We start from the raw sequence: 23,207 nt of genomic DNA, 5'->3' as shown, positions 1-23,207 counted from the left end.
GCCATGATATGAATTTAATTACATGATTGTAATATAGCCTAATGTCAACTATCAGAATGTTTAATTGCAGTGCAGTCGGTAGTACTGAATTGAAGTCACACTTAATTGGCCACAAGGGGAATTTATCTTGGGCTTTCACCCCTACTGCAGCCACACACAAAACATTACACAAGTGCACAAATAGAATTAATCTAACCTCTCACAGTCAATGCTGCTTCGGAGCCTTGTTCAACAATTTAGTAGTTTAGAAGTCCTAACTAATCAAAATCAAAATTTCAACTGTCAAAGCTATATTTTATTGAGATGTGGATTCATTCATCCAGCTGGTAATGATGCCACATTTTGTAGTAACTGCATGTGAACAGCAGATGTCAGTATCTTACTGATTTGGCATTCAGTACAGCGAACATTTATATTTTGTAACAATTCATCATGCAAAAAGATAGCTTACTTTTAGTCACATTGGGTTAATGAAATAAAACAAATGAATACTACTCAGTGTAATGCAGGAAAAGCATTTTCATATATAAATTAAGGATTGTGTGAGGAATCACAAAACAAGCGAACAATATATATCTAATGTATTCTACTCCTTCCTTGCTTTTACAAAGAACACTCCGGTCACATCATCCACCCCCACTCTCATGTCCTGTGGCAGCGTGTACACCTCCATCCTTATCAGTGTATAGCCGCTCTCCTTCAGACTGCTGCACACCTGGGACTCCTCCAGGGGCACCACAGGGATCTTCACCCCGGGGCCCCCCAGGTAGTAGCTCTCCCCCAGGGCCCCGATGAGCAGCAGGTGTCCCCCGGGTCGCAGGAGGCCCCGGATGTGTCCCAGGGCTCTGGTGAAGGCAGCCAGGTCTGGGCTGACACTCTCCAGGCAGAAGCAGGACACCAGGCAGTCTGCGCCGGCCGAGGGGAGGGCGTCGGGGGCCATGGGCCGAGGGCGGTGCACGTCGATGGGGAGGACGTCGGAGACCACCAGACGCAGCCTGGCCGCTTTCTCTGCCCATGCTGAGGATCTAATAACAGTGACATCATCAACATCAACGGTAACTATACAAAGGCCACGACACCCACGTCAAATGTACAGTGTCATCCCATGCTAAAGTGCCACAGGAATGCACTATCATTCCTGATTAAATAAGCAAATTAAAATGAGGTGTCTATAATTGTTCTACCGTATATGATGACAATAGTTTTATTAAAGTGGGGTCAATTGGAAAGTAGAGGAAAATGAGGGGCGGAATACATCATGTCCTATTGGGGATGTCAACCTTTTTTATTGCGCTCACTGCTCACAATCCAATGAATGCATCATGATTCATGTTGTGGATCGTCTCATTCTGTGTCGCCCCCCCCCCCCCCCCCCCCCCCACTCTATTTGGGGGTCCTTGTCATGGAAAAGCTGGGAATCCCCTGAGTTAATCAACCACAGTTGCTGACTCTGAAGGCAAGACCCATGATTATATTGAATAACTGGTGCTGTGTGAGCTGAGCTCTCATTTCACAATATAATGAATCAATGTGTTTAAACAGTCAACAGTCTAAGAAATTAAAGGCATCTATTGTTTTCTTGCTTTAAAAAATGGAGGTATTGTGGTAATATCTCTATGAAGACTGAAAACAGTGGAGTTGTTTTTTTAGTTTGAATGTATTTGACTTTTGTAAAATGCAGGATAGCGTCTGGTCCTACCTGCGTCCCTCCAGCTTGCAGACGTGTTGCAGGTAGGGGGTCCAGTCCAGGCCGCATCCCTCCTGGTCCTGGAGCCAGCGTTTCAGCTCCCGCCGGTTGACCTCCAGGTAGTCTGTGAGGAGCACCTTGCTGAACACCTCACAGCCGCTCAGCACCTGGTACAGCGTGGGACCCGAGCCCACGTCTACCAACACCTCACCGCTGATGTCACCTAGTCAAGACACGGAGAACGACTTTATTATACAGGTATTTATTTATTTGAACTGTGCTCTGCTCTACCTTCCTTTTCTGTTCTGTCTACTTTCGGCGACTGACATGAACATGTTCAAGCACTTAAAACACACTCAAATAAGTCACCCTTAGTAAATAACCTTCCCCCACCTTCAGTGAAAGCTCTGTGGAGGCATCCCAGTTTCCACGGTACGATGCTGTCCTGCCGCTCAAAGTCAGCGCGTGGCGGGGTGTAGTTGTACTGCAGATATGCCACAGGGTCAAAGCCCTGGTAGCAGGCTGCCATTCTCTCCATGCCATTCATTTTTCCATCATCCTCCATCGCTTTCCAATCTCTCTCTCCTCACCCCTCCTCTGACAGCTGCACTTCAGGTATACAAGTCAGTTCCCCTTTGCCTTTGGATTATATACTCTCTCTCTCTGTGTGTGTGTGTGTGTGTGTGTGTGTGTGCGTGTGTGTGTGTGTGTGTGTGTGTGTGTGTGTGTGTGTGTGTGTGTGTGTGTGTGTGTGTGTGTGTGTGTGTGTGTGTGTGTGTGTGTGTGTGTGTGTGTGTGCGTGTGTGCGTGTGCGTGCTTGCTTGTGTGTGCGTGTGTGTGTGCGTGCCTTTGCTTTGGGCTAGTCTGATAGCACAAGCCTTATTGACAGAGATAGCAATCCTCTTTTTGAGGCCTGCGTTGCCCCCGATAGCATTTGTCCTGTCTCCTGTCCCTGCCCCGGAGCGCTGATGCTTTTCTCTAGCAGTACAGGGCACTAATGGACGACCACATTCAGCTTGGAGGCTCCACCTCTCTAGGGGCCTTGCTATCTCCCCCATCATTAGAAGAGGACCTTTGCGCTCAAAACAACAGACAAGATTTGCCAGTGTCCATTATCTGGTGGCCATTTTGTAGTTGAGGGGGTTGGCCAAAAATAGGTTGCAATTCCCAACCAGTGTATCATGGCCCACTGGGCTGCGATAGTATTGCATGTGGGCCCCCCAAATCAGAAAAGGAAGATTTAACTTGCACAATGTCACCTTTAAGCAGTGTTGGGCAATATTACTTAGGAGAGTAATATGTTACTTATTACTTATTACTCCTTAGAAAAAGTAATAATATTACATTACTTATTACTTGGAATCAAGACTAATATATTACATATTATATTATATTACTTTTGCGCCCCCCACACCCGCAAAAAATGGATGTACAACAACACAATCTGTTTAGTCAGCTTCTTTTAGAACTGAATCCAATTGTTTTGAATAATAATATTAAGAAGAAGAGTCACAAATCACCCAAAAAGGTTATAAAATAAAGCAGCAATCTCTCTCGACCTTTTAAATGAAAATGCTTTCAAGTCAACAGCCAACAAAATAAAAAAGCAATATGTAATATGTGCTAATTTTTACAAAGTAAAGGTATAATATTACTGTTTTGTCAGAGTAATACCTTACTTTACTCGTTACTGGGAAAAGTAATAATATTACAGTAATATATATTACTAGTAACTAGTTACTGTCCAACACTGCCTTTTAGTTTATACATTTGTAACAGTTGATGCAACAGGCCTTGACAATTGAATTATATAGTGATTAACCCCTGGCTTAAATACAGTATGTAGCCTACTGTAGGTTGGGAGTGGCTTATTGTCGGTATCAGCCTGTAACACGCATGAGTCTGTCTCCGTTACAATGCGCATTATGTGGTAGACCCGGTGTGGTGTAGCGCCACACGGTACACCTACCATCAGCTTCCAGTACTTACCTCACAACTTGCCACACTCAATCCAAGCCTTATAATCATATGCTGAGTTGGCGGTGCCCGAGATTGAACCCATGACCTTGTGGTCCACAGGCTCTACCGACTAAGCTACGAGTACTCGATGCTACCCGGAAACTTACAGTATACTTCATCTTGTGATTGTGGTATCTGAACTATACTTATACTAAACTAAACTTCTACTTCAGCTTGTGATTGTGGTATCTGAACCATACCAAACACTCTAGTTCTACTATACGAAATACTGTTCAAACTGAAAGCTGGGAGAGCACCGGAGGGAGTAGTGACACGGCAGACAGCAGATCAGAGATGTTCCGATGTTGTTAGATTAGATTAGATTAGATGTCTTTATTATCCACATGGGAAAATTGTTTTGCTCAGGTCAATGCATACATTCAGGACAATACATACAGGACAATAATTATACAAATACAATAAAACACCCAGTAAAGTACTAGTAAAATAATTCTAAAAATGTTAAAACTATTTAAAAGAAAGCAAAGTCTCTCCCCACACCATGAAACACTCATAATGTGTGTGTGTGTGTGTGTGTGTGTGTGTGTGTGTGTGTGTGTGTGTGTGTGTGTGTGCGTGCGTGCGTGCGTGCATATCCAGCGCTCAGTCCAGTTCATCTGCCTTTGTGTGTGTGTGTGTGTGTGTGTGTGTGTGTGTGTGTGTGTGTGTGTGTGTACTTGAAGCAGGTGCTGAGGTTATGAGTTGTGTCTCTCACGATCTTTCCTGCTTTCTTCACTGTCCTCTGGTCGTAGAGATGCTGAAGGGCAGAGCACTGCATCCCACAGAGTTTACACCCCACGTGGGTTACCCTCTGCAGCTTAGCCTTGTTGGACTCTGAGAGCCCTCCATACCAAGCCAGGAAAGAAAAGGTAAGGAGGCTCTCTATATGGCAGATGTAAAAGCTGCAGAGGATGGGGGGGGGGGGCAACATCCATGTATATCAGCCTCCGTAGGAGGTAGGTCCGCTGCTGGCACTTTGCGAAGATGGCCTGTGTGTTGTCGTTAAAGGTCAACCCACTGTCAATAGTGGTCCCGAGATACTTGTTTATTCAGAGTATACACAGCACAGCATACAGCGGCCTTTCGCCGCCGGGGAGACTGAACAAGTTACATTGAAATCCAACTGGTTTAAAAAGCGTTACAATACAGTGAATACACATTGACTGGCCTTTGGGTGTGTCACCAAGGAGTATAAACAAACCATCGACACCCCAGGTGACAACATGCAGGATGATCACACAATAAATATGAAGAATTGTTGGTTCCATGCAGATTCCACATGATGTAGTGTGAAAATAACCATTCTACAAGTTCACAGTGTCACGATATGCTGTGAACTTGCAGATCAATTACTTTCATTTTTGACAATTTCTAATATAATAGCCTCCATATGTTGCATTACCTTTTACCCCTAGACATATGGTTTTGTAACATATTTGGGAGCCCGTCCGTTTCAAAAAACAAATTAAGGATTCAGTTGTTCAGTTGGTTGTTTTTTGTGTTGCTATTATTGCTTTTGGTGGTAGACGGATTGGGGTGTGTTAATGGTGAGTACGTTGCTCGCACCAGTTTGAGTAGGAGATTTTGTTGCAGTGTTATGGCCTTTGATGACCAGAGTGCTAGAACGGGTGTCCTGTCGCTTGAGGAGCTACAACATTGCTCATATTGGGAATTGTACAGTATTGCCAAACAATTTAACGTTCCTTTACTGCACGGTACCAAAAAGAAAGAGCCGATTTTCGCGGCTGTCTCACGGCAGTTGCTTGTGGTTATTGCCATAATATGGTTATTGAAATTATGGCTGTGCTAGCCATTGTCCATACTCTTGGGGGCAGCGGTGGCCGAACGGTTTGCAGAGCGGTCTTGATATCGGAAGGTCGCTAGTTCGTATCCCCGGACTGGCACGTTAAAATTACCACCGCTGAAGTGCCCTTGAGCAAGGCATTGAACCCCTACCATGAAATGTTCTATGAGCAGGGCCTGGCTGTAAACAAGTTCTTGAGCTTAGTCCAGTTACCCTGGGTAAACATAGTAACTTTGCTTTGCTTTACTCTGGTTGACAAACAAAGTTTGTTGTCATATTCTGATCACATGAATGAAATTAAAAGCAGCTGTCCATGTATGCAGAGGTCCTCTGTGTTGGAATCCAAAGTGTTTTTCCTGAGATGGCTCTCTTAACACCTCTCTCATTCCTGGCGTCTGACCCAGTATCCCATCACAAACACATAGTGACCTCCTTTTCACATACTCACATTTGTTTTACTTAAGTAAAAGTAGCAATGTGACAATGTAGAAATGCTCTGTTAAAAGTAAAAGTCTTAAACAAAATAAAGTACAAAGGTATTGGCATCAAATTAAGTACTCACATTTGTCAAACTTCTTCTAAAATAGCAGATCTACAAGGTCAAAACAAATATTTATATATAATTAAGTATTAAATGGACATACTCAAATAAAGTACTTTCCACCACTGACAAAACATCACCATGGCCAATAGAGATGAGGTATTTTAGAGGCCTGACATGGAATAGTGGTACAAGATAATGTTGACAGTAGGATATTTGGGGATCACGTTGATGATTGCTAGCTGGACTGTACAAGCTGGATGAAGGACAGATGTCACTGCAGGATTTGTAATTATGTACTGTTCTGTGGCTGTCGTGACTCGTTAGCACCAGAAGGAGTAATCGGCCACATGTCGCTGAAGAGCAAAAGGTTTACTTCACAGTTCTTTATTCATTATTTACAGCCTAAACCTCCAGGTTTAAAGAACAATTCACATTCAAAGGACCACAATGGAAATACACGCTCAAGCTTTATAAAGCTTGAGTGTGTATTTCCATTGTGACAGATATATCTTTTGACAGATATATCAATGTACAAATATATGTTTATGCAATGCTTAAGCATGCATTTGTGTCAGTTGTGACGCCAATCAAACAAACAGTCAAACAGGGATAATATCAGTTATTAAAACTTTAAGTTTTATTTGGAGGGATTGGAGAGTCCATTCATCAGTGCTGACATTGTGTACATAGCTTATTTTTCACGTACAGTATCCAAGTATGCTGATATCAAAGTGACACACAGGGTTTAGCTTATACAGTATAGTGGTCTGGCTCAAGCCATTACAATACATTACTACATGCATATGAATGAACGGAAACATGTACAGTATCTAACTTTCACCCCTCAATAACATGGTTTTCTATTATCCTCATTTTTAAGTATTACATGTCTTGCTTGTCTTGTCTTCTACAAATTTCCCAGGTCAAATCAGATGATTGATGACAATGATGTTTCACACACTTTTGCTATAGAGTTTAATTCTCACATGTGTGAAAGTGCAAATTCCCAGGAACATGTGCCAAAGTGGCCATTATACCAACAACATGAATGAATGTAGTGATTAAACTTTCTAAGATAAATCTTTCTGAGGAAATCCAGGTGTAATAGCAGCAACAGCAGTAGTGAAACACTGGACAGTTAGGTATAGTAGTAGGTACAGCTAAGAGTAGAATCAACAGCTAAACAATAGCGAGACTAAGAACTAAAAATTAGAACCTCAAACTACTAGACAGACGGACACATTTAAGCCATTATTACTTAATCTATCTGTCCTTTTTTACTACTTTCAACCTCTTTCATATCTCTTATTTTCACCCTCCCCTTCAGCCTCTATGTATTTCCTGGGTTATCACCCTACCCAGTGTCCTTGGTATTTTCTTGGTTGTGAGCTCCACATTTCTTTTGGCCTCTCTGCCAGGCCCCGCTGCCCCCACCACAGCTCTCCTGGGTACCATCCCACACCGCACTCCTTCCTGGATGTGTGTGGAGGCCTGCTGCAGGCCCCTAGGTCCGGGCTGGGCTGCCGAGGTGGAGGCAGGCTGGGCGGGACCGCCGGGTCTGCGTGCTTTGCTTTTCAAGGGCCCCTCCTGGCTGATGGCCCCCGAGAGATACCGCTGGAGGAGTCTCCTGGCCTCCCACTGTCTGAAGAGACCCTGCTTCCCAGCAGAACACTGTACCTCCACGACTGTGGGCCTGGGGGAGGCACAGAGCGCAAGACTGCAAGAGTTAGCCTCTGTATTAACCAACCCCATCTCACCCAAATACTATAATAGTCACGGCCCACGGGATTGCATCCCTAATCTGACAAGCATTCGGCTATTTGGCTATTTTAGGAAAGGCATTTGAGCAGAAATATGAGGGAGGAATGGGTATAGGCAGTGAAGTATATAGGGTGTAAGTGGATTTCAATGTACACATTATTTTTCAACATTTCTGACTGCACAACATTGAGCTGGATATACTCATTGACTTGACTAACAATTATACAGTGTACACAATGTGTGTTTTACCCTCAGAAGGATCCTGAACATGTGCATTCAAATCATGTACTGTATAACACTAAATACAGTGAGCATATTTGGCGTTTTCATTTGTTTACTGAACGTGTGCGCACGTGTGTGCGTGCGTGCCAGTCCTAACCTGTGGTGTTTCTGTGGCACGGGGCTAGCGCTGTGCCAGTGGGCGCTGTAGCTCTGTCCTGTCTGCCAGTCCTCCTCCTGGACACTGCAGTCCAGCTCCGCTGTCCCCAGGACACTCATTCCTCCTGACCCCTGTGTCTACTCTGGATTTGACCTCCCTGGATCAGAGAAAAAAAACATTTAATACCACTATCACCCTGGCCGGTGAACATTTTCAAAAGTGCAGATCTACAAGTTTACACCGTGTCTAGTGGCAACGCGTTATGAACTTGTAGATTGACTCCTTGTAGATTGAAAGTCATTGTGTCAGAGAAGAGGATAGCAGAATAGCAACAAAGAAATACAAAACACGCAATAAAGAGAAGATAACATCATAGGAAAACGTAAACAATACTCACCTTTCTGACCTCTATGTTCCACCAAACTATATTTATCCCTACTACCTGCCTCTATTCTATTATATTCTATTCTGTTCTGTCCTGTGGTACACGTTGGTCCTCGTACCAAGCAGATTCTACTCTGCGGGTGGAGCGGTTCAGAGCTTTTATCGGTAGACAGTCAGCGTGTGTGGATGATGGGGGACATTTATACGCCGGACAGTCTCAGTTATTTTGGAGTGGCTCAGCTGCCACCTGCACACTGTTGACACTGGACACCAATCAACAGGCTAACTATCAGACTGCACAGATAATAACATGGGATGACGCTTAAGCCTCCACACACGCACGTACAATAATTTACACATGCACATGCACGCTTACACTATGCATACGCACGCACACGCACGCACGCAGCGCACGCACACATTCACGCACACGCGCGCACACACACACACACACACACACACACACACACACACACACACACACACACAATGTACAGATTCTCGCACATACATATAGCTTAAGGAAGCGAATATAACATGGCACCACTTCCCCGTTGAAACTTAATGGACACGTCCACCCTGTTCTTTTCTGTCAAAATGACATTTGTTTTTGATCTCTCTCTCTCACACACATACAACAACGTGATGTGTACAACTGCACATGAATTCACACGTGCAAAGCAGGTGCGTGCACCCTGTCCCTGATATAAACAGATACACAGACAGACACTTTGACTTGAAAGAGATGAAAGATAATGAAAGTGATATTGACGGGCAGAGACCAAATCCCCCCTGAGCTCTCTGCACTCTTCCACCCCCACCCCACTAATCACCACTGCTGGGAAACTTAAGCCATACCCAACGAGCCTAAACACACGCTGCTTTCAAGACTGTGTGTGATAAGATGAATAAACACTACCCAAATCCTGTCTCATCCATCATCCATATCATATACTGTATATATATATATTATATATATATATATATACACTGTATGTACAGTATACACCACTGATGATAGTGCTGTCAAACAAGCTCTATGCAAAAGTTGAATCTGCAACACAATTATTTACAATATGTAGTGGGCGTCCCTGCTTCATCTCCCTAGCTCTCAGCTAAGAGGTTCTTGGCCTGAGAAACGTTGAAGACAACTGCAGCTTCTAGGCTCAAACTTTTGAGTGGTATTGTGAAGCAAGTGCAGCCTCTACTGCCCCCTGCTGGGTGTTTCTAGTACAATTTTAAACCCATAAAAGTACCAACTTTTGTGTTAAATATAGGCTAAAGCAAATTAAAATTTGATGTATAGATACCATACTTTTAGTCACAAAATGTATATTCCTTCATGAAGATGCCACATCATATTCTACTCTGTTACTGGCGTAGCATTAGAGTTAGAAAGAACTGGGAAAGCATGCAGGACAAAAGTCAATTAACCACAAACAAAAGTTAATTAAGGATGGGGACAGAGATAACAAAGACAGAGAGACACGGGATGTGTGCATGTGCGCACTGCGCACACACGCTCGTGTGCGCGCACACACACACACACACACACACACACACACACACACGCACACACACACACACACACACAGGTGGAGTCAGTTCCTCTCCCTTGGGTCAGAAAGATGGACAGATAGAGGGAGAGGTATAGAGGACAGAGGGTAGATAGATAAAGAGTAAACAGCCATGGAGATTAGTGGCTTTTAAAGGTAGTATAATGAAATAATGGACATTTGGCTAAAGCCACATCACAATGATCAGACCATTTACCGAGCTGGAGTGGAGGGACAGGGTGAGTGAGGTTATTCTTAGAATAAACTTTGGTTCTTTACATTTGAATCAACCAACAGCAGCAAGGGAAATTGTGCTCAGACAACACACTAAAATCCTGAATGTTAATTTTACTTATGGAACCAAATTACACTCTTGTACACTGTCAGAGTTAAATAAACATAGATTTAATGTGCATACCTTTTGTTCTTCTGACTTGTCTGGCTAAATACTGTAAAGTTGAAGTAATACTATAAAAGATTAGGCTACATAAAGATAGGTTTGAGGATGGGCCATATAAAAGTTGCAATCGTGAACTTGTTATAATTTAAAAAAAAGATAAAAAAAAACATTTTAACCAATCTGTAATTCTGTATGGTATGTTAATACAATTATGACTACTAGCAGTGGTTGGAGGAAGATTAGTTCTCTCCCATTGGAAAATGTAGACCCTGTGTCACATAAGTAAAACACCTGCAATCAGTAGGCCTACCGCCTGAAGAGCATGAGTGCATTATATCCTGTGGAAACCTCATATGTCCAAAACAGGATACTTTTCAGGATTCAAATTCAATAGTGGCAAAGGTAGCAGATCGACAAACAAACAACAGCACGTTTCAAGCTTGTATATCTGCTGCTTTTATGAAAGAAACGTTAAAATATGGAGATAAGAGGTTTCTGCCTGACTGCCTGACAGCAACGAAGAGTTGTCCATTGGACAACTCTTCGTTGCGGTCAGGCAGTCCAATGGACAACTCTTGGATTGGAAGTGCAGTGTATAGGACATATGGTCTTGTAGGTCCCAAGTGAGCATAACTCAGCATATGAAAACCAACTCTTCTGGATGACGAGCAATGTATGATGTTCAACTGCATACTGTACATAAGTGTCTTGCTGTACTGAGAATGTCCATAACTGTCCATAATGCTATCATTTGAGTTATGACAACTGATCTGCTATTGCAGCTATTCTGTTCCCTAAATACTATACTTAGTTACAATAGAGGGTACGGTATACGGGCCTATGCATGCGCATGCATAAAGTGAATGGGAAATCGAGTGGCAAAGTGACTTGGCAAAGTGAGTTTAATGTTGTTTAACATCTTTAATGCAATCGGATAGGACTTTTCTGTTTGGAGGTATGGACTATGGGCTATCAAGGCCGGAAAAATAGTTTTTAGCCACTCAGTAGGTGTTCCCGGCCCGTACATAACTTCCGGGTATGATGATGTCACCCTCTATACTTGCAAACAACAACAGAATGCAGATCTACCCAGAGCCTCAAAACCGTGGTTCTCAAAGTATCATCCGGGTCATTGAGGGGCTACCAGGGGGTCCTCAGCTAAATGAGTTAATATAACATAAACAATGTACTGTACAATCACCTTAAACCTAAATAGATCTGATATATAAATGAAATAAATCTTGATTTTGTTTTTGAGGGCCCCTCCCATGCCCAGCTTTGTATGTTTGTGTGAACACAAACATGATTATTTGATTGGCTGATCACCCCATGGCGATGATTTGATTGGCTGAGCAAAGTATATTGAGGATAAAAAGTGAGGGCAGAAAAGTGAAGACGCCAAAAGTGATTGGCCGGAATGACATTTGTGATGATTTGATTGGCTGAGCACTGAATGTGATGTACAGATGTATGAAGATAAGAGCGCCCCTCACTTCAAGTTCACATGAGTGTGATTTTATTATTTTTTGTTTTTTTTAAACATTTTAACAACACAAATCTTGCATTTGGTGGTCACTACTGTAACAAAACGTTTCAAATGAGGCTCCGACCGAGGCCAAATACAGATTAATTTGTGGGTCCACTCCACTCCTAAATCCTGACAAAAAAATAAAAATAAAATAAATAAATGGAACTACCCCTTTAACATGACACGACCTCCCTCGCCCCGCCTCCAAGATGGCGTCCCGCCGCGGCTTGTTGTGTTGACTTGACCAGACATGCAGTAGCGGTGTGTTTTCTGTTGAATGTCAACACTTCACTGTTCACTCACTGTCTGTCACAGTGGATGAGCTCAGCATTCCACAGACATTCCTCCTGCCACGGCAGCAGGGCATCGTTACTTCTTTCCAACTCGGGTGAGTATAGTAGTACCTTCGTTGTTTTAATTTAAACCCCTCGATAGATTATATAGTAGTCTTGTTGTTTGTGTGGCTTCGTCGTACGGCGGCGAACTTAGCCGATCTACAAGCTCACAACGCGTCGCCGACGCGACACGTTGTGGGCTTGTAGATCTGCTGTGTTCGGGCGCGCGACACCGTCGTGCGATGACACATAAATCAGACGTATCAACATTCATAATAGGCATCGTCCAACCCAACGGTCCAACAACTGTAATGGTCCACTCACCACTGGCACTGACTGACCAGTGGCAGTGACCACAATGACGTTGTTCACAATGACGTTCACAATGACGTTGCCTTCATCTTTTATGTATAGACTAGTTCATAGCTCAAACCCTAGTGTTGATGAAAATATCGGTTGCGTGTGCGTGAGACCAACAGTGACTACACTTTAACTTCATCCTATTCTCACCAATGGCAACAAGTTTAATATTATGTCACAGAACACACCCACAAGAGGTGAAGTCTTGAGTGCCATGGGTGGGTGTGACAATGTCAATGTTGTGTGTGGGTAGGTAGAACAATTCGTGTCCATGCAGTGCCACTGCCATCTGACAATGTAATGCCTTCACCTGTAGTTAACCAGTGAAACCAGCAAAGGATAATTACTGATAGCTTAAATTATTACCTTTGCTTGGACATATTTTTACACAAACCTTTTTTTCTTCTTCCACCCTTCTAACAGTGACGTCTCTTGAGATACAGTGAGATCGAGGCACGCGCCCGACGTACAGTAGCCGTACGACATTCGTGCCGCACCATGTCCATGTTCAGCACCGGGCTGCTGGTGCTCACCTCCCCCCTCCACACGCTGCCCCTGCGCATCGCTCCGGTGCTGAGCTCGGCCGCCCAGGTGGTGGAGCGCACCCTGTACGTGCACCTGCACCCCGGCCTCATCCTGGGGGGCGCCGGGGGTCCGCCTCGGCCCGTCTTCATCCCTCCCGTGGTGGACCTGTCCAGTCTGATCTCGCGCCTCTACAGCAACGCGGCCGACGTGTGCGGGCACCTGGACGTGCGCGTGCTCCTGACCAACGTGCGTGCCCAGCCGGCCCCCGGCGTGGGGACGGGCCAGGGTTGCCCCTTCCCCACCCCGCAGGTAGGGCTGTCACGATTACACATTTAAGTTGGCGATTGATTTTCGCTCAAATAATTACGATTCATGTTTTTTTGGCGTAATTATGAATAAAAACTAAATTTTTGTTTGCCTTTTAGACTTCGTAATCAAAAATTGCACAGGGCAGATATGTCAAATAACTTATACAAAAAAACATACTGACATATTTAATGTCGTAAATAGCTTTCGTGAGGTGTTGTAAGCTTGTAGATATTTTGGGAAAATGTATGAAGATTTTTCAGCATGGAAACGTTTAAGACGTAAAATAATTGCGATTATCTCAAATAATTGCGATTAGACGATTATGTAATAATTGTGACAGGCCTACCCACAGGCTCTCTCTCACTCCCCGGAGGTGGTGCTGACGGACTTCCCCGTGCAGGACCCGGGCCAGTCAACGCTGGTGGCCCAGTGTCTGCAGAGGTATGCCGGCCATTGTTACACGTGCGTCCCCGGCCTGGCGTCGGTGCTCCTCCACCCGCAGCTGGAGGAGGAGCTGCAGAAAGGGGTGGAGCGCGTCGAGCAGGAGACGGAGGGCGCGTCGCAGGAGCGCCGCGGGCAGGCGGAGCCCCTTGAGAACTACAGCGACGTGGTGGTGGGCGGGACGTTCGACCGGCTGCACGGAGCCCACAAGACGCTCCTCAACACCGCGTGCCTGCTGGCCAACAGGAGGTTCCTCATCGGGGTGTGTGACCAGGAGATGCTTAAAAGTGAGTGTTTACTGTACGGAAGAGGAGGCGGACAGAAGAGATGACCGACAGTGGTCAGTGGATGTACTAAACCAGATTCAAACCCCTACTATTATGGTCTGTGACATATTATAGACCTATGTCTCTTCAGGGGTTTAGGGTTGAGCTTTTAAGGTTGTGAGACTGACAGTTTGATAACAGTCATGTTATGGTCGTTCAAGCTAGTCAACCTTTAGAATGCTACTGAGAGTCTGTACTTCGGCCTCCTAAAAGTCTTGCACAGGGAGCCCAGAGCTGTCATCTGTTTGTAATTTCTAATCAAAACTAGGAGGGAGGCGGGACATCCACTTTATTTTCAGCCGATTGTCTGTGCTTCCGATGAAGATTCAATAATTTATTTGCCATGTCAACAAGTTGATAGGAATTTTTCTTGGTTCATACTCAACATATACAGACAACCATAGATACACAAACAAGAAGGACAGTACAATACAAAAACAAAAACCAGCAGCATAGGAAATTACATCAATTTTTTTAAAGTGCTATATGCATATACTATGAGTTCAGATGTCTAATGGCTACAGGGTAAGTGCTATCCCTGAAGCGACATGTAGAGCTCATTAATAGACTGTTGTGCAGTATTTAGTATTAGATGATTGTGTGCGCTAAGTCGCTAACAGTGTCTCAAGAAACTAGACACGTTAGGACTGGAAGAGGACACTTGGTAATTATTTCCTAGACTGTTCATTGCTCCCCAAGCCTGTTAATGTTTTCCATTTTTCACTGTGTTAATGCCTGTAACAACATTGTGATTTGTGACCCAGTGACAGCAGTAATATTTTATCTGGTCTAGGATTACATTATTTATACAGAAGTATTATTGCAGTATGTCCAATGTGATGTAAAGTGTCATAGTAATAACAAAAAATATGAACTGAAAATTCAGGTTAATACCTTATGTACATGTACATATTGTATATGTCTGGTGATGGTCACATCACAGCACCTTGTCGTACAGGGAAATTATGTCTAATCTCATTTCCAACTCATATCTTGTCATTATACCCGCACACAGTAAGAGTGTAAAAACTGAAGGTTACACAGTAACGGTGGTTATATAACCATAACATCTGCAAACATATCACATATGAGAGAACATCCAATTGTTCTTTTTACAGAAAAATATAGAAATCTATATTTCTAGTTTAAATAATTGATAAATACACTTGCTTTAAACGGGGTATTCACAGTATAAATTTCTTCACTGAAACCTGTAACCATGATAACCAGAGAAAGTTGATGCTTCTAACTGCCTCTTCTTCCTCCTCCTCCTCCTTCCTGGACTCAGAGAAGGCGTTGAAGGAGTTGATAGAGCCCTACTCGCTCCGGGTGCAGAGGCTGCAGCAGTTCCTCAAGGACGTCAGGCCCTCCCTGCAGGTGGAGATAGTGCCGCTCGACGACCCCTTCGGAGCCTCCGTGGTCGACTCGGAGCTGCAGTGCATTGTGGTCAGCGAGGAGACCAGGAAGGGCGGCGATGCCGTCAACAAGAGACGTCTGGAGAATGTAAGTGACGTCGGCGTACTCACACCGGCCGCCATTCATTTTCAATGGATGCCAGCGACATCATCATCATCATACTATAATTCTAACAATGTCTGAGTGTCTGTGTGTGTGTCAGAAACACCGCCGTAGCTCCTCATTGCCTGCACCAATCGCTCCCACTTTTCACACAGGCATTGACCATATGAATATGGAGGGCTTAACGAAGCCCTTTTTTTGATTTGACACATTAATGATTATTAATGAATTTATTAGTGAATTAAAAACGCATCGTGCGCAGTGTATCTCACAACGGGTAAGGGCTAGTGAAGATAACAAAGCGATGCCCGATGTTTGTAGCTGCTTCAAAATTCAAAAGCTACAATTAGTTGAGCTGGCTTCAACTGCAGCAACAAAGCTACAGAAAGTGTTCTATAAACATTTCCACTCCCCTTCTCTCTTCACACAATTCCTGCTTGTAATGTGGGTAAACTAATTAATTATTTCAGTCAGCCGGTTCCATGTTCTTTTTAACCCCAGGCTTTATATTTTGTCCGTCATGGAGCATGTTGATCAACACTTCAGATATGCTGTGTTGCTTTGTAGTTGCCAGTGTGAATGCAACATTAAACTGCTCCACATATCTTAATTCAATTCATGTTTTTTAACAATACAGTAGATTCCTTACAGACTGCCATGCCATCAACAGTAGGACAACTGTATTTATGCGTGAGTGTCTTGAAACTAGTTTCACACATACCCTTTGTATGTCTTTTAGAAACAACGGCCAACAGAGTGGGAGAACATCGTTCAGTCTGCTTAGACTGAACATAAAATCTAAAATGTAGCTGGGCTACAGTGGAACTCATTGCACTAATATTATGTTAGAGAAAGGATTACAAATATCTTTTGTTGTGTGGTGGTGTTGAGCACACCAAACTACATTCCATGCAGTTGTGATTAGGTACTTAAAGTCTTGACTCTGAGTGAGAAAGGACTGTAAGTTTAAGTTAACCCATGCCAGGAAGAAACGCTTAAGCACAGCACAAGCACCTCGTGGTTACAGGTGAACTGTAATATGATACATTTCTGCACTCTGATGAGAACAGAATTGACAGCAAGTCTAATCCGCATTTGTTTTTGCTGCCATATGATACGACAAAGCAGAAAATAGGGCGTTGATTTATGTCCGACCGTGACGATACCTGACACGTTGTGCGTTGTGCTGTTCTCCTGGTGCCAGGGTTTGCCTGGCCTGATTGTCCATGAAATCCATCTGCTGAAAGACGCCCACCACACAGAGACAGAGGAGGAGAAGATCAGCTCGTCCAGCCTGCGCTCCCGTCTCCTGGGAACCCTTCTCACCCCGCCTGAAGTAAGCCCTGCCAACCACAATGTTTCTGCATCTAGAATAAATTAAAGACTGCATTTGGATAAAAGCATTGATACTGATGCTGGTATCTGCAGCAGCAATGTGATAACACAGTACACTGAGCAGTGAAAGGCAATAAAATGATAAAGAATAAACATAGGAGCATTGAAGAAGTAAGATTGTAGTCAAATGGGTATCATTGATGGAGCACGCACACAGTAGTTAGTGCTGCTGTGTGTCAGTCTGGTAACTACTACAACTACACTACCACAAAGACAGCAGCTAAAATCATCGGCAGCACAGAACTACCTAGTCTCCACAACATCTACACCACAAAAAAGCCCACAACATCATTAAAGACACCAGCCATTCCGACTGAAGGCTCATGCATAGTCTGGATTAGTTCGGTGGTTAGGTGACCACCGAACTACAACATGACGTCACGAGCCGCGGTGAAGAGAAAACCACCACCGCCACCGCTCCAGCCCTTCTCTCTGTTTTTACTCCCCACCGCTCAGCGTTATTTCAGCTCCGGTGGTCAGCTCACCACCGTAGCGGTTGTTGCCTCACCACCAAAAATCCAGACTATGAATAGGCCTTGAGAGTGCTCTGAGCAAAATAATTTTCATTGTATTCATACTCTGTATCTATACATACAGTATGACAAATAAACCTGAACCTGAAGACACAGTGCAGACCGTCTGCTTTACTGTCTACTAGTGTTCGTGTGGACCCTCAGACGTCCATTCAGCATGCTTGTTTAACCACATGAACCCTAGAGTCTCCATGGGCATGTTAATAATATTAATAGGCAAACTATAGGGCTAAAAAAAGGTAAACATTTAGAGAAAATTGCAGATCTACAACCTCACAAACACTACATCATGAATCGTGAGCTTGTAGAGCAGCTAGTATTTTTGATACTACAGCGAATTGTATAGTAAGTATAGAGGACTGAATGGGACTCGCATGAACACGGTTAAACTGAGCTGCTCTCTAAACATTGTCATTATTGTTGACAGCATTCTTCTTTCCACTGCAGAGCTATTGTGATGGAAAGGGTTCACATTACCATGATCTCATCCCTTCCCATTACAATGGAAATCTATTAGCCTTGTATTGTGTCATGCCTGGCATTATAATGCCACTGTAATCATGTTATCTCTGCTTTAGTAAAACTGCCCATACAGTATTCTTAAAGAAATGTAAACTGTAAATATAATGTTGAATGTTGAGAATTTACACTTAAAAAATGTTTTCACCCTTCACGCCACATCTCTAATAATGTATGATAATATGAACCTTTTTGTAAAATGTAACAATGGTAAGCAGTAAGCACCTTTCATATGATAAAATGTGTCTGAAGTGGTGTTGCAGTATAGAGAGAACGATCTAAAACTAAATCGACATAGTTATGTAATTTTACTGCTTCACTAGGGTTTTTGCAGTAGTTAACTTGCTGAAACACACCCTTCTGACGGCATATCTTACAGTAATGCTCCACTCAACATCTGTGACCTGTCCCTTATTGTCTCTCCCCTGAACCAGGACAGGTCCCATCTCCCTGCTGTCCCGTACGTCATTGGGCTGACGGGAGGCAGTGGCAGTGGGAAGACCTCCATCGCCAGGCGCCTGGAGGCCCTGGGCGCCGCCCGCATCGACAGCGACCAGCTGGGCCACGAGACGTACCGTCCGGGGGCAGTCGCCTACCAACGGGTTCAGGAGGAGTTTGGTTCGGGTAATGGAACTTATATCGACTTCCTTTCATCTCAAAGCCCTCGTCTTCTTCACAGTCATCGGTGTATTTATAATAACGTGATTTGTATAGCACCTTTTCTTACATAAACTGCAGCCCAAAAAGCTTCACACAGAGAAAGAACCACAAACACAAGCCTTGCTATATCAATATACAAATAAATAAATATATTTGTGAATATTTTATTTCAAAAATAAAAATCCCCTCTCTCATAATGCTAGTGTGCCAGTGATTACCCTCCTCTGTGCCAAAGTTGGCAATCGTGCCTAAGGTTGCCTACCCCTGACATAACGTGATGTTGGGGATTTGTTCTTGCTTTCAGACATCCTGAATGAAGACAAAACCATAAACAGACGTGCACTAGGAAGGAAGGTTTTTGGTAACAAGGTAACATCATCAGTACAAATGACGTGTTTTCTATGCTACAACACCAGTAGTGTCATATGGGCTAATAGGACTTGTTTGGTTTACAGGAGCGGTTAAAAGTGTTGACAGACATTGTGTGGCCAGAGATTGCACTTCTGGTTAAGGAGAGAATCCACCAGGCCAGAGAGGAAGGTATTATCAAGATATTAATTATTTCATTGTTACACACATTATACCAGAGAGAGTAAAATTACAATTAAATCAATCAATCTTTATTTCAGACCCAGGGAGATCCATATCACAAACAATTCAATATAACAGGACATATAAAATACATAGAATGCACATATCCCACACTGTTCATTTTCTGACATGAGCGCCAATGGTTCCACATTGTTTGTAGGACTTGTTTGTTGCCTATATGGGACATGTAAAACTTTCTTTTTGTTGCTTTAGTTATATCTGTCTGACAGTGAGTTAACAAACGGTTCAATCCATTATCAATATCTTCCACAATGTTATAACCATAAACAAAGGCTCAATAACCAAACCAAAATAGTGCAAGGATAATGACTGCATTTGTGATTGCATTGTATACACTTTTTAAGACCATTTACCTACAGTAGTATGTCAAAACTGCATTACACACTCCCAATAGCAGCCCTGTGTCAAAATCAAAGTTGTTTATGTGATTGGCTGAAACGCCAGTCTGCAGTTACTTGGATCTTATCCATGAGCCACTTACCCTGACTGTAATGCTTAATTTACAAGCTCACATTAAGTTGTGAGCTTATATTTAATGTTCCACCAACGCAATGCCAAGTATGAATCAAACTTAAGAGCCTTTTCCCCTGCCAACCAAATTTAGGACAATCTCCCAGGATTTAGGATTTTCCTCCCGATCATCATAATAAAACTATGTCGGGGAACAATCTTAACAAGGATAGAAGTAACCTCTCCAGTGTTTTGTGTCTGCTTGTCCTGTGCAGGTAAAAAGGTGTGTGTTGTGGACGCTGCGGTCTTACTGGAGGCTGGCTGGACAGACATGGTCCACGAGGTCTGGGTTACCATCATACCAGAGGAGGAGGTACTGTAAACCTCCATGTTGGCATGATTCTGCTTAAAGGAGAATTCCATACTAAAAGGCTTTCTTACCTTTCTTTGTAGTTGTTACGTCCCCACCAAAGAGGTCCAGGTGTTATTTTGTGCAAAAGCTCCTTATTGGCTATTTCCCCTACCATAAGCCCTAAATGAATTGCATTGAATTGAATGGGATGTTTTTTGATTGATTGGGGTGTTGATTGATTGGGGTGTTGTGCTAATTCGCTTATTTCTATCGCTCAAAATTATAATTTTTTTGTATATATCCTCTCTTCATAATGTAAATAATAACCCAAGCGGCACACTTTAATACTTATTTAGATGGAAATAAGCGAATTAGCACAACACCCCATACATCCCATTCAATTCAATGCAATTAATTTAGGGCTTATGGTAGGGGAAATAGCCAATAAGGAGCTTTTGCACAAAATAACACCTGGACCTCTTTGATGGGGACGTAACAACTACAAAGAAAGGTAAGAAAGCCTTTTAGTATGGAATTCTCCTTTAAATGGAGCTCATGGCCGTCACCATTTAAATTAAAACAATTTAAATGGTGAAAATAGTAGCTCTACAAGCTCCACAATGCCTCACAGTGCAACATGTGAGCTAGTAAAATGAGTTTCATTATTTGCCATGCGACATAGCATTTAATGTTCCCTTTCTTCTGGAAGTGGACATGCATCTGCATGTGATCCTTTTCACATGTCATTTGGATTTCATAAAGTTCAACATGGTTCAACTACCTCCCAAATATGATGTGCAAAATGGCCGTAATGTGAACATGAATAATGTGAATTTATCTGAGAATACAGTATTTATTTACTTGAAATGTATTTAGAGGATAAGCCCCTTGAGCTCCATCATCTAGTTTTTGAGGGGGTAGTCAAGTACTGACTCAAATATCTCGTCACTAGAGGCTTGATTTGCAAAAATGAAAACAATTAAAGCAAAGGTTCCTTCTTGCTCCAAGTGAACAAGCTTGCTGCTGTTTCTATGAAAAATGCTAATTAAGCCAAGATACCAAATAAAGCAACTGGAAAGTTTCTATTTCAAAGATGATAGCTGGCTAATGGAAAAGCTTTTCTCCCGTGGCTCATGTGATTGTTTGTGTTTTTCTTTTGTGTTTATTTTTCAAAAGACGGACAATCCAGGCACCTTGTCAAACACATTTTCTGTATATAGCCTTGGACAACCAAAGAAATATTTGAAAAATGTAACCTTAAATAAAGAATATATATATAAGAAAGTGTGAGAACTACTGAGCATTTGTAGTCTTTAAAGAGTTTTGCCTGTACCTCCTAGGCGGTGTCGAGGATAACTGAGAGGGATGGGGTGAGCAACGAGGACGCTTTGAAGAGGCTACAGAGCCAGTGGTCCAATGCCAAACAGGTTGAGCACGCCAACGTGGTGCTCTGCACACAGTGGGAGCCTGATTTCACCCAGAAGCAGGTCAGAAGTGCACACAGACACACACGCCATCTTTTTTTGTGTGGGATATGTGGGCCATATAAGTTTGTCTTCACTGCCAGCCACTTTGGCAGCTAAGCAGCCATTGGTCATGGCCTGGTGCCATATAAATAAGGCTAGGCTAATAAGGCTATACAGTAGTCCTTCCTGCAGCTGGTTTGGATCTGTCCAGAGGTTCTTTCTGTTGCATGCCATCTCCTATCTCTTTCTCCCACCTTTCCTGTCTCGCTGTTTGGCTGGTAAAATAGTCGGTCCTGGCACGGTGATCTTTCATTTCACCCCGTCTCTTTGATCTCAAAGGTACTCAAGGCCTGGAACCTTCTCCAGAAACGAATCATACAGAGACCAGAGGCCAATCCGCCGTCCTGAACCCTACATGAGGACATGTAAGCTGACCCACTACCCGATGTCTCACACAGTTGCATCCATCAACTGCACACGTGTACACTGCAACACTTGTGTCAAGTCCCAGGACATGCGTCACCAAAACGACCCGTATAGAGAAATTTGCCTTACAGGAAGAGTGTGACGGGGCACTCACTGTGACATTGCAACGAACCCACGGAAGTGGGTCTGTCGACCAAGACTTTGTGCCTGATCGATATTTAGCGGGTCTTGCTTTTAAGTCTGGACATTTGAAACAGGCAGATGCAGAGCCCCGGTACATTTTTTTCCCGACAAATCCCCTGCTGCTTTTTTAACAGGTGACCATTTGTTTACCTGGACTATGACAATCTTTACTGTACAGACCAAACATTTCTGCATACATCAACGACACAGACATGAGAAGGACTCCCAAGTCTCCAACTCCATAACAGTTGTTAAGCACTGCCCCTTAATCACTCAATGTTTCGTGATTTCGTCCATATTTTGGGCATGTCATAAGTACGGTATATACTGTAGGGCTTAAGACAACAGAAATCTGTCAAATATATCAGTTGAAACAACCACAGACTTGTTACCGCCCAGCCAATCTGAGGCTAATATAGTTCTCTAGTATAACCCAGCAAACCTTTGATTCAGAGCCTTCTTCGCTGGAATTGATGACATAGGAATTGTGCGTTTCACCACATTAGATTGATCAACTAACGATTAATTTTCTTGTAAGACGGGTTTAATCGAAGATAAACGTAACTACGGATATAGTTAATGACAGTAATTAAAGGTTAAATATGTAATTGTGGTGTATGGACTTTGGTGGAATAGTTCTACTAATGGTTATTCAAATGAAATAGCTCACAAATATAAATAAATGGTAAGTGTTTGAGATGTGGTAAGATCCTGTGTAAATGTGTTTAATTGTAA

General features: G+C 43.1%; 3 protein-coding genes across 4 annotated transcripts; 1 reads left to right on the top strand and 2 right to left on the bottom strand.

Annotated features, from left to right (window-relative positions):
* Window positions 1–586: 586 nt before the first annotated feature.
* On the bottom strand, window positions 587–2,216 carry pnmt (phenylethanolamine N-methyltransferase; the record flags this gene model as incomplete). The annotated part of the gene is made up of 3 exons (XM_080790071.1): window positions 587–1,025; window positions 1,700–1,910; window positions 2,081–2,216. 3 exons carry the CDS (start codon window positions 2,214–2,216, stop codon window positions 587–589), a joined length of 786 nt encoding a protein of 261 aa, XP_080646197.1.
* A 4,581-nt stretch (window positions 2,217–6,797) lies between these two features.
* LOC308333338 (uncharacterized protein) lies at window positions 6,798–8,713 on the bottom strand. The gene is made up of 3 exons (XM_080789687.1): window positions 8,592–8,713; window positions 8,195–8,351; window positions 6,798–7,747 (listed from the first exon to the last, which is right to left on the bottom strand). Exons 2-3 carry the CDS (start codon window positions 8,311–8,313, stop codon window positions 7,378–7,380), a joined length of 489 nt encoding a protein of 162 aa, XP_080645813.1. The 5' UTR covers window positions 8,314–8,351; window positions 8,592–8,713; the 3' UTR covers window positions 6,798–7,377.
* Window positions 8,714–12,302: 3,589 nt separating this feature from the next.
* Window positions 12,303–23,168, top strand: LOC308332778 (bifunctional coenzyme A synthase-like). Of its 2 annotated transcripts, none has more exons than XM_080788862.1 (11): window positions 12,303–12,450; window positions 13,181–13,591; window positions 13,932–14,319; window positions 15,647–15,861; window positions 17,081–17,212; window positions 18,758–18,947; window positions 19,288–19,352; window positions 19,439–19,523; window positions 20,321–20,418; window positions 21,738–21,884; window positions 22,203–23,168. In XM_080788862.1, exons 2-11 carry the CDS (start codon window positions 13,256–13,258, stop codon window positions 22,269–22,271), a joined length of 1,725 nt encoding a protein of 574 aa, XP_080644988.1. In that variant the 5' UTR covers window positions 12,303–12,450; window positions 13,181–13,255; the 3' UTR covers window positions 22,272–23,168. The 2 variants fall into 2 exon arrangements, with proteins under 2 accessions (XP_080644988.1, XP_080644989.1); XM_080788863.1 differs by having other exon boundaries at window positions 13,944–14,319; window positions 22,203–23,166.
* The last annotated feature ends 39 nt before the right edge of the window (window positions 23,169–23,207 follow it).

The sequence above is a fragment of the Protomyctophum bolini genome (genome assembly GCF_963924005.1).
Source record: "Protomyctophum bolini genome assembly, chromosome: 18".
Taxonomy (NCBI): domain Eukaryota; kingdom Metazoa; phylum Chordata; class Actinopteri; order Myctophiformes; family Myctophidae; genus Protomyctophum; species Protomyctophum bolini.
The sequence above is the reverse complement of the archived record's forward strand: the minus strand, read 5'-3'. Positions and strand labels throughout refer to the sequence as shown.